Source organism: Fusarium oxysporum, chromosome 8, assembly GCF_000149955.1.
Source record: "Fusarium oxysporum f. sp. lycopersici 4287 chromosome 8, whole genome shotgun sequence".
NCBI classification, from domain to species: Eukaryota; Fungi; Ascomycota; class Sordariomycetes; order Hypocreales; family Nectriaceae; genus Fusarium; species Fusarium oxysporum.
The window spans coordinates 113,800-126,266 of NC_030993.1; the positions used below are offsets into that span (position 1 = coordinate 113,800).

General features: G+C 51.3%; 1 protein-coding gene across 1 annotated transcript in view; it reads left to right on the top strand.

Moving 5' to 3' along the window:
* FOXG_18383 (uncharacterized protein) overlaps positions 1–12,467 on the top strand; it is a gene marked incomplete at its 5' end in the record, with an annotated part of 22,849 nt that overhangs the window by 4,246 nt on the left and 6,136 nt on the right. The window contains 4 exons of the mRNA XM_018398457.1: positions 51–1,346; positions 1,530–4,655; positions 4,772–11,344; positions 11,379–12,379. Coding sequence (XP_018236353.1) covers positions 51–1,346; positions 1,530–4,655; positions 4,772–11,344; positions 11,379–12,379 — 11,996 coding nt within the window. The remainder of the gene's footprint in view (positions 1–50; positions 1,347–1,529; positions 4,656–4,771; positions 11,345–11,378; positions 12,380–12,467) is intronic.

The following is a 12,467-nucleotide window of genomic DNA, read 5'->3' on the forward strand; positions in this document are numbered from 1 at the left end:
AGTTATCATTGAGACACCTAATCCAAACGCAAATACCGCTACCCAAACAGGCCCAGTTACAGTTCCAACTGGTGATGATAACCCGTACGTCACTGTATACAAGCCGTACCCTGGTCCTGGTAATATTGACCGACCAATTACCATTACTGCTGTTACTCCCTCGGGTGGCCAGCCGGGAACCATCATCATTGAAACCCCTGTAGTAGAGGTGGAAACCAAGTTTGCACTGTCAACAGCCCCGATTTCCCAGCCAGAATCGCAAGCCACGACAAAGGCCACAGAGAACCCTCCTACGACCATTCCTCAAGGCCAAGATGGATATGTTACAGTGTATCAGCCTCACTCAGGTTCTGGTGCCATCACGGAGCCTGTTACTATCTCTACTGTTGCACCGACTAATGGCCAGCCTGGAACAGTATTCATCGAGACCCCTACGCCTGCAGTCGCAACGCCATCAACAAAGGAACAACCTACTGTTTCTGTTGTTACGATTCCCGCAGGTAATGGTGGTTATGTCACCGTCTATAGGCCATATCCAGGACCTGGAATGATTACCGAACCCCGCACAGTTGGTACTGTTGCTCCTACCTCAGGCCAAGCAGGCACGATCATTATCGAGACACCAGTCCTTCAGGCCGTGGCTTCGGAGGCGACCTCGGCACCAATCATTGCTACATCACAGGGTAATGACGGCTATATGACTGTCTTTAAGCCTTATACTGGCACAAATGTCATTGCGCAACCGATTACAGTTACCACTATTGCGCCCTCTGCTGGTCAACCTGGTACTGTTGTTATTGAGACACCTGTGCCTCCTGCTTCTATGTCAACTCCGGGCAGCAATGATGCTCCTGTTACGATTCCGCCTGGGCCTGATAGCTCTTATGCAACAATCTATCGTCCCCATACAGGTGCAAATATTATCACAGCCCCAGTGGCTATTTCCACCATTGCAGGCGTCAACGGTCAACCAGGTACTGTTATCATTGAAACGCCTACTGGTCAGTCACCAACTCTGGGTGCGATAAGCGATCAAGGGCCTGTGACTATTCCAGCGGGACCTGATAGCTCTTATGCAACGGTCTATCGTCCATATACAGGCAGTGGCGCCATTACAGAACCAATAGCCTCTACCATTCCGGGATTGAATGGGGAGCCTGGTACTGTGATTGTTGAGACACCTGTTCCTCTGTTCAGTGCTTCGACTCAAGTCGCCATCAATACTCCTGTTACAGTTCCGCCAGGGCCTGACAACTCTTATGCAACCATCTATCGTCCTCATACAGGCGTTGATGCTATCACGGCACCATTCACTTCTACTATTTCTGGTATGAACGGACAGCCTGGTACGGTTATCGTCGAGACACCTGTGACCCAGGAACTTACTCCGACTCAAGCTGGTGATAATCCTGCCCAAAGCCCAGGTGGATCGGATAACTCCTATGTGACGGACTATCGTCCCTATACAGGTATTGATGCTATCACTGCACCAGTCACTTCTACCATCCCAGGTGCCAACGGTGAGCCAGGTACTGTTATTATTGAAACACCAGCTGCTCAGTTTACTGGACCTGTTGAGGAGAGCATCGGAGCATCAAAGGCTATCACAGTCGACACTAGTAGCTCTTATATCACGGTTTATCGACCTCATACAGTTGATGATGGTTTCACAACTCCAGTAACTGTGACTACTATTCAGGGCGCTAATGGACAACCTGGTACAATTGTCATTGAGACTCCAGGCCTCGAGACCGGCGGCAAGGTTGTGGTTCCTCCACTTACTCTTGAGCCTACTCCCGGGGGTCAGTACACCACTATCTACAGACCTCATACCGGCAGTAGTGTTATCACTGCACCCATCACGGTGACGACTATTGCACCTTCTGGTGGCCAGCCAGGGACGGTTATTATTGAAACCCCACAGCCTGAGACCATTGTTCCAAATCCTACGGTGACGCTACCCTCTGGGCCCGATGCGTCATATGTCACTATTTTACGTCCTCATACAGGAAGTGCTGGAATCGACGGGATTTCCGGACCTATAACGATTACGACTATTGCACCTGACAACGGCCAGCCAGGTACTATTATTATCGAGACTCCGGTCGTGCCCGAGTCTGTGATAGTGCCTACGCCTTCAGGTTCGACAAAGGGTGCGGAATCGCAGAATACGCCAGTTTATCACACGGTATATCGACCAAACAGTGGCCCCAGCCGTATCACGGCTCCAGTTACAATTAGTACCATTGAGCCGACAGGAGGCCAGCCAGGTACTGTTATCGTTGAAACGCCAGATCAAGACCTAGCCCCTATCACTACGTCCTCTGGGCCCGGTGCCATTTATATAACCGTGTATCAGCCTTGCACACGAACAGAAAGGATGACAGAGCCAACCACTGTCACAACTATTCCACCAATCAACAACAAACCGGGTACAGTCGTCATTGAGACTCCAGGCCAGCAAGCGCCGCCTACGACTCATATACCTGTCCCTGTTTCCTATGTAACCATCACCAAGCCTCATACTGGCACAGGCAGGTCTGAAGACACGGTAACAACTACTATCCCTCCCCAAGGCGACCAGCCCGGTACAGTTATCATTGAACCTGCGTCGCCCCCCATGCCCTCTGTCCCAATCCCCAGTTTATTCGTAACTATTACTAGACCTTACACTGGATCAGGTGAGATTACAGAACCAGTTACAACCACTATCGCTGCTCAGGACAATCAACCCGGTACAGTAATCGTTGAGACCCCTGAGCGGGAAACGGCTTCTGTAGCAAGCAACACCGAAGCTTCATATATCAGCATTTCTAGACCCTATACGGGAACAGACCAGATCACAGCGCCTGTTGTGACTACTGTTCCTCCCCGGGATGGTCAACCTGGAACCGTTATCTTTGAGACACAGGCTCCGTTTGCGACCATCTACCGCCCATACACAGGATCAGATCAGATTACAGGTCCAGTTACTGTATCCACGATTGCTCCCGTGGGGGACAAGCCTGGCACTATTATCGTCGAGACGCCTGGTGGAGGTGCTGAATTCACGACTACTCCCCCTGCACCGTCGTATGTCACTTCATCAGTCCTGTATACTGGTGACGATCAGATTGCGGCACCAACAGTGCTCACCACGATTCCTCCCGAGGGCAACCAACCAGGAACTGTTATCATAGGAACACCAGGATCTTATGTCACAAGCACAACGGTTTACATGGGATCTGATTCAATCACTGGACCAACGGCTCTTACGACTATCCAGCCGCACGGTACGCAGGCTGGTGTGGTGGTTATTGCGATACCTCCTTATGTCACGACCACCTCTCCTTACACTGGAACTGACCAGATAACGGCACCCATTACTGTTACTGCTGTCAGTCCACAGGGGGACCAGCCTGGAACTGTGGTTATCGAGACACAAGCTCCTTTCGCGACAGTTTATCGCCCACATACTGGACCCGGTCGCATAACTGCAGCAACTACCGTCACAACTATTGCTCCTTCTGGAAATCAACCTGGAACTGTTGTAGTTGAAACACCAGGTTCGGAGCCTCCTGTAACGACGACACCACCTAGCCCGTCATACACAACAGTCTATGAGCAATACTCAGGCACTGATGATATGACCGCACCATCAGCCAAGACTACTATCGAGCCTCAAAGTGACGAACCTGGTACCGTAATTTTCGAGACTCCCGGCCAGAAATTTGCTTCTACAAGTGCTGCTATCCCGGCTACATACGTCAATGTCTATCAGCCACACACTGGTCCGGACAGTATCACAGCACCTGTGACTATCAGCGATATTCCTCCTCAAGGGGGGCAGCCCGGTACATACATCATTGAAACACCCGGTTCAAAGCCAGCTATCACGTCTATCCACTACGAACCTTCTTATGTAACATTTTATCAGCCCCACCCTGGTGATGGTACGATAACAGAGCCAGTCACTGTCACTACTCTACCCCCTCAAGGTGACCAGCCGGGAACTGTCATTATAGAGACACCGGGGTTAGAGACACCTACAACCTTAGGGCGTGAGCCCTCGTATGTGGTAGTTTCTAGACCTCACACTGGTTCAGAACAGATCAAAACCCCTGTCACAGTTACTACTATCGCCCCTCAAGGAGATCAACCCGGTACCGTGATCGTCGAAACGCCAGATCTGGAGCCAGCAACTTCAACACTAGCCCCCCAAGCAACATATTTCACAATTTATCGACCTGGCACGGGGGTAGACCAGATTACGACTCCAGTTGCAGTTACAACCATTGAGCCACAAGGAGGTCAGCCAGGGACAGTCATAGTTGAGACGCCTGGTTCCCAGCCTCCTATCACATCAGGACCTGCATTTGCATCTGAGTCTTCCTATATCACGATCTATACCCCACATACAGGCGTAGGGGATATAGTTGCTCCTGTTACACTCACTACTATTCCAGGACAATCGGGTCAACCGGGCACTGTGATTATCGAGACTCCTAGTTCAGGAGTAGGGGTTGCTCCAATTTCAGACACACCGTCGATGGGCTCTTCATATGTAACAGTGTACCGACCGCACACGGGTACAGATGTAGTTACAACTCCAGTCACGATCACAACCATCATGCCACAAGGGGATAAACCGGGCACTGTGATTATCGAGACTCCTGGTTCCCAACCTCCTGTTACTTCATAATCTTCAATGGGGCCTGCAACTTCTTACATCACAGTTTATAAACCTTATAATGGCACAGAATCCTATTTACAGCACCTGTGACGATTACAGAAGCCCCGGAGGACAACAACCAGCCAGGTACGGTCATCATTGAGACACCTGGATCCGGACCACCTTTCACCCTAGCACCATCCGCTCCTTATACCACCATCTATGAACCTTACACAGGCACGGGCGAAATCACAGGAGAGATCACTCGTACAGCCGCTCTCCCACAGGGAGACCAGCCAGGCACTTTGATCATCGAAACACCCGGTCCACGTACTGAAAATAAAGGGGCTATTCCTGTCACTGTTTCCGCTGGAGATGATGGTTATGTGACTGTCTTCAAACCCTATACAGGCACTGATTCCATCACAGAGCCTCGAATGACTACTGTTTCTCCCTCAGGCGGTCAATTGGGCACTGTTATTGTTGAGACTCCAGTACCTGAGACAGAACACAGTAGTGGTGATGGCAGTCCCCCGTTGACCCTGCCCCCAGGAGATGATACGTATGCCACTATCTTCAGACCTCACACAGGCCCTGGATTGATTACCCAACCTGTTACTATTACTACCATCGCCCCATCAGCAGGTCAACCTGGCACTGTAATCATCGAGACTCCAGAGCCTGAATCAGGTCCTGAGTCCACGCCGACAACAACATCTGCACCAGGCCATGTCTACGTGACTATTTACAGACCATATACTGGTACTGCCCAAATTACTGCTCCTATTACCATTACAACGACTGCCCCAGGATCAGACACTGGAACAGTGATCATCGAGACTTTGGCCCCCACAACCGCTAGTGTTATCTATGTGACCATCCATAGACCATACACTGGCACAGAACATATCACTGAGCCAACGACTACCACCATAGCTCCTATATCTGGCACAGGTACTGTTGTCATTGAGACTCCGATCACTGAGCCAACCACAGAGGGCCCGGTATCAAACTCACCGGAGATCACTATTCCCCCTAGCAATGAGAGCCACAACTCGACTATCATCAGACCGTATTCGGGTACAGAATCCATCACGGGCCCCATTACCAAGTACCTCCCACCTACTGCGGCAGGAGAGCCTGGCACCATCGTGATTGAGACCCCTGTGGACGCGACTACAACGGAGGCTCAGCCGTCAGATGAAGCAAGCTCTCATGCACAAACCAACATTTCACCTAGCGACGGAACCCCGAATGTCACTGTTGTCCGTGAGCATACTGGGTCAGACACTATCACTGCTCCAATTACCTTGTTTGAGCCGCCTAGTGCATCTGGTCAACCTGGCACTGTTATCATTGAGACTCCAGCCTCTAAGCATACATCCAAGCCAGTCGACGACAATGTTACAATTTATACTCTGGCCCCACCCGGTGTCAAAACGCCCGTTACCAGCTACAAGCTCCCTGGAAATTCGGGAGAGCCTGGAACTGTCTTTATCCAAACTGTTCCTTCAGAGCCAGCTCCTATGGGCGCAAATGTGACCATTACGAGAGAGGAATATTCCGGCCTTTTGGGTCCTTTTACTACATACTTGCCTCCAGGAGCATCAGGCGACCCTGGTACCTTTATTATCGACTTGCCTGCAGGGAGACCGTCTCACGTCACCTCTGACGGTCCTGTAACTGTCTCGGCCCATTCTGGCAGTCACAATGTTACCATTGTTCGAAGTGGCCCAGGCAGTCAGGTTACCACGATCTTTATGCCTCCAACCGGAAGTGAAGCCGGAACCGTGATTATTGAGACTCCCACTGCTTCGCCAGAGCAAGGAGACGTTGCCGCATCTCCCAGCCCATTGACGGATGACAAGCCAGGTGTCACTATCCCCCCCAGCTCGAACAGTCCCAACATGACAATTATTAGGCCTTATCCTGGAACAGGCTCAATCACTGAACCCATCACTCGATACCTTCCTCCCACTGCAGCTGGAGAGCCTGGTACAGTTGTGATCGAAACCAATGCTTCGGATAGTCCCGAGCCTACGACCAATAACCCCGAGATTACTCTGCCTCCTACGTCCGACAGCCCTAATACGACTGTTATCAGACCTTACACTGGACCAGGCTCAATCACTCAACCTATCACTCGATACATTCCTCCCACTGCAGCTGGAGAGCCTGGTACGATTGTGATCGAAACACAGTCAACAGATGCATCTGATACTTCGACCGAGGCCGGGTTAACAGATGAGCCATCTGCTATCACACTATCTGCCAGTCACGGTAGCCCCAACATCACCATCATCAGGGGGGTTACCGGATCTGAAGTGGCCAAGGGTCCTGTCACGAAATACATTGAACCGACTAAGCCGGGAGAGCCGGGCACTATACTCATTGAAACCCCTGTTGCTTCTGAACCCGACGGTTCGCCCGAGTCGCAAGAACCTGCAGGTGGACCGCCTTCGATCTCAGCGGTCCCTACAACTCCCGAGGATTCGCTAGGCTCGACAAGCTCGAACCCTAATGCAATCACCGTCACTCCCAGTGATGCTAATAATGATGTGACAGTCATTGAGCCTAACACGAGGTTCCCGGATGCTATAGAGAATGTTACGCAAATAATCCCTCCTTCTAACGGAAATCCCGGAACCAAGATCATTTACACCCCAATCGATACATCCTCAGTCGAGGAAGCATCGCCAGGTGCATCTGGTACTGCGAACTTTGTCACGGTGAGCGCCACAGTCACCATTCCTGGTGACCCCTCCACTCGAACCGGCGTGAGGTCGAGCCCTGGTGCTGAGCCTACTACCACCGGCAAGGAAATAAACACTATCATCATCCCTCCTAGTGGAACGGAACCGGGAACAGTTGTCCTTCAAACTAGTGTTTATTTGGATCAGACGTTGGCTGAGCACGGAAACGTTACCATTACAAGAGCAGCTCCTGCCGGTATCACTAAGATTTTGACAACCTATGCGCCGCCAGCTGTATCTACTGATCCGGGTACTTTTATCATTGAGATCCCAGACTACAACGTCACTATCACACAGCAGGCAACGACCTCGATTGCGAGTCCCTTTACCACCTACCTGCCTCCGGGCTCCCAGGGTGATCCGGGCACAGTTGTCATCGAGGTACCTAGCTATAGTGCCACTACAGGATCTCACGTATCGCTACCAGCTTCAGGTCCGCCCGAAACTGAAGTCGCCGGCACTGGCCCTGGTAATACAACCATTTACAGTGGTGTTTCAGGAAATGTGGTCAAGACTATGTACTATCCTCCTACTAATTCAGGCGAACGGGGGACTGTCGTCGTTCAAACACCAGCTAAGTCATCTGAGAGGACTAATGAAGAGGAAACACCGACTTCCGCAGCGATCGGAGGGCGAACGAATACAACCATTTACACTGCGGGCTCTGGTACCGTCAGAACGACTGCATTGATCCTGGCTAGTTCTCCTGGCGAGCCGGATACGGTCTTGATCCAGACACCAGCTACTAATCTAAATGAAGATACTTCGTCAGCCGGTCACTACACCACTGTTTTCACCGTTGGTACCGGAACAGCCACCAGAACGACCACTATCTCTGCCACTGCACCAGGAGAGCCAGATACGATCTTAATTCAGACACCTGCTACTGACTCGAATGAAGATACTTCGTCAGCCCGTCATTACAACACCACTGTATTCACCGGTGGTGCTGGAACAGCCACTAGAACGACCATGATTTCTGCCACTGAACCTGGCGAGCCGGATACCATCCTGGTTATAACACCTACTGGTGATGTTCAGGAAACTGGTGGTGCCACCACGACTCCACCTCCTCGTGATGTTTCCAACGTTACAATTTCTCGAGACGGCCCAGGGTCAGCCCTTACCACTATCTACCAGCCTGCTACGGCCTCGAATGAACCGGGAACAGTCATAATAGAGACACCCACTGGTTCTTTCGAGGCTCCAAAGATTGCAGCAGCTGGTACCAATGTAACTGTGTACAGTGGTGGGCATGTCACCGCAACTCGCACTATCTACATCCCCCCCACTGCTTCGGATGATGCGGGCACTGTCATTATCGAAACACCGGATGGGTCAACGGCTTCTAAAACAGGTGCCGGTAATATTACCATTTACACCGGGGTTTCTGGCACAGCCACAAAGACAAGGTTCATTCCTGCCACAGTTACAGACGAGCCTGGAACGATCCTGATCGAAACTCCTACCGGCTCTCCTGATCCTCAAACAGGTGTCAGTAATATCACCATCTACACTGGTTTTGCTGGAACGACTGTGCGAACAACATTCATCCCAGGAACTGCGTCTGATGAGCCAGGAACTGTTATGGTCGAGACGCCAACTGGTCTTGCTGATTCTTCCAACACAGGAACTGCACCTGGAAATGTCACAATCCACACAGGATATTCTGGTTCTGTAACGGAGACACGATACATCCCACCGACAAGGTCTGGAGAGGCTGGCACCATTGTCATCGAGACGCCAATTGGCGACTCTGTAGACAAGGAAACAAGTTCAGATCGTATCTCAGATTCATCCACGGGGACTGTTATATCTCCACAGCAGAGGGAAAATACTACCGTCTATACCGGTGGTCCTAATGCCGTTGCACAGACCAAATATATACCAGCTACAGCATCAGATGAACCGGATACTATCTTGATTCAAACACCCACTAATGGTATCGACACTGGAAGTGGTACCAGCGCATCTATCCCTGGTGCAGCAAAGCCTAATGTCACAATTTATAGCGCCGGCGCAGGGATGGACACTTCGCCGATCTATCTTCCTCCGGCTTCTTCAGGTGAAGCGGGAACAATCATTATTCTGACCCCAACCGGCTCGGCTGAACATGATAGCACCGGAGTCACAGGCAGCAGAGAAACAGAATCGCAATCTCCTAGCACCAGGAATGTCACTGTGACCAAACCCGCACCGGGATCCATCACGAGCATGTACACGACTTATATGCCTCCAGGTTCCCCTGGTGATCCGGGCACGGTTATTGTCGAAACTCCCGACTACAACGTTACTATCACGAGACAAGCCCCTGCATCAGTAACAAGCGTTCGCCTGTCATACGTGGCTCCCGGTACTATCGGTGACCCAGGAACAGTCATCATGGAGACCCCCAACAATGCATATAATATCACGATCACGAGAGCTGCTCCTGCATCTGTTACAAGGATGCTGACAACATACGCTCCTCCAGACTCACCCGGCGACCCAGGGACAGTTATTATCGAAACCCCTGATAACAATATTACGGTAACACAACAGGCACCGGCATCAATCACTAGCCCTATAACTCGCTATATCCCCCCAGGCACTCCCGGTGACCCAGGTACTGTGATAGTTGAGACGCCTAACAACGATTATAATGTCACCATCACAAGAGCTGCACCTGCATCTGTTACCAGTATGCATACAACCTATACCCCTCCAGGCACTCCAGGCGATCCTGGTACTATCATTGTAGAGACACCTAACGCTGTTAACAACGACTACAATGTTACGGTTACAAGAGCTGCTCCAGCTTCAGTCAAGAGTCTATATACAACTTACGTCCCCCCAGGCGCCTCCGGAGATCCTGGTACAGTAATCGTTGAGACACCGGCTGGAGCTTACAACGTGACCACTACGCGAGGCGCCTCAGTCACTGCGCCATTCACCACATACATAGCAGCAGCCTCCCCAGGCGACCCCGGCACGATTCTTATTGAAACCCCCGACTATAACACCACCATCACTCGCGAGGCACCTATTTCTGTGACAAGCCTGCGAACGATATATAGTCCCCCAGGGGACATAGGTGATCCTGGTACAGTGATCATTGAGACGCCCAGAAATGAGTATAATGTCACTGTCACCAAGGGTGCTTCAATCACAGTGCCTACAACGAAATACTCGCCGCCAGCTACGCCCGGTGATCCAGGCACTATTATCGTGGAAACCCCAGATTATAACGTCACCGTTACTAGGCAAGGCCCCAAATCGGTTACCACCGTATTTTCGACCTATCTTCCACCCGGAAGCCCTGGCGACCCAGGTACTGTCATCGTCGAAACACCTGTTGGACCGTATAATGTTACTACAACTCAAGGTGCTTCTACCATTACAGCTCCGTTAACAACCTACTTGCCTCCCAGCTCCCCTGGGGATCCCGGGACTGTCCTTATTGAGACTCCTGAGTACAATGTGACAGTTACTAGAAAGGCGACTGATTCTGCTTCAGACACTGTTACCAGTTACGACCCACCAGTCACTCCCGGCGATCCTGGAACAGTTGCCATCATCATGCCCAACCAACGGGTTGTGTCAACTTCTCAAGACCCGTCAACTTCTGAGCCCGGTCAAAACACTACCATCTATAGAGCGGGCCCGAGATCCCTTACTGGTCCTGTAACGTCTTTTATCCCCCCACAGAGTGTAGGTGACAGCGGTACTGTGATTATTGAGACTCCTGGGCCTGCTACGCCGTTTAACGTGACGACCACTCAAACAGTTCGGACTATCACCGCAATCTATACGACCTTTCTGCCAGCAGGCGCACAGGATGATCCCGGGACAGTTCTCGTTGAGGTTCCGCCTGAGCGTAATGTAACAGTTACACAGCAGGATACTGCCATTACAGCGGCATATACAAGCTACTCGCCGCCAGGTGCTGCTGGGGATCCTGGTACTGTCATCGTTGGTATTCCAGCTGATCGTAGCGTGTCTATCACTTCTATTGAGAGCACTCGATCTGTTCCTTACACGACATATCTTCCACCCTGCCAACCGCGGCGATCCTGGCACCGTCTTGGTTGAGTTACCCCCAGATTCCAACATCACCACTACCAAGACTGTCAGTGATAGGACTGCACCTTATACAACATATGCAGCACCTGCAAGCAAAGGCGATCCTGGAACTGTTGTTGTTGAAGTTCCAATGAAGACAGAGTACAATGTCACTGTTACAAATGTTGCCAGCTCTATCACATCCCCTTACACAAGTTACTCGCCTCCAGCTAACCCGGGAGATCCTGGAACGGTATTTATCGGCCTCCACCCTGACTCCAATATCACCATCACAACCGAGATCAGCAGTAGGACAGCTCCCTACACGACATATCTACCTGCAGCAAGTCAGGGAGACCCCGGTACTATTCTTATTGAGGTACCTCCCGCCGACAATGCGACCATAACAACGCAAGTTACAGGCCTGACGGCTCCCTACACGAAATACTCTCCCCCAGGCAACGCAGGCGACCCAGGCACAGTTCTCGTAGAGTTGCCCCCTGATAGTAACATCAACTTCACGACTACAAAGGAGGTCAGCAGCCGGACTGCACCATTCACAACCTATTCCGCGCCCGCGAACAGAGGTGATCCTGGTACCGTTATCATCGAGATGCCTCCTAGTCACAACGTTACCGTCACAACTCAGATTATGGGTTTGACGGCTCCCTATACTACTTATTCTCCTGCAGCCAGTGCAGGTGACCCAGGGACTATCATTGTGCAGCTTCCCCCTGATAGCAATGTCACTGTTACAAAGGAGGTTAGCAGCCGGACTGCACCGTTCACAACTTATTCCGCACCCGCGAACAGAGGTGATCCTGGTACCGTTGTCATCGAGATGCCTCCTGACAGGAACACAACAATTACTACAACAATTGCAACTCGCACCCTTCCCTACACTACATATGCGACGCCGGGCAACAAGGGGGATGTGGGCACTGTTATCATCGAGATGCCCCCCGACAGAAACATTACCGTTACAACCGAAGTATCTTCTCTTACGAAGCCGTACACGACGT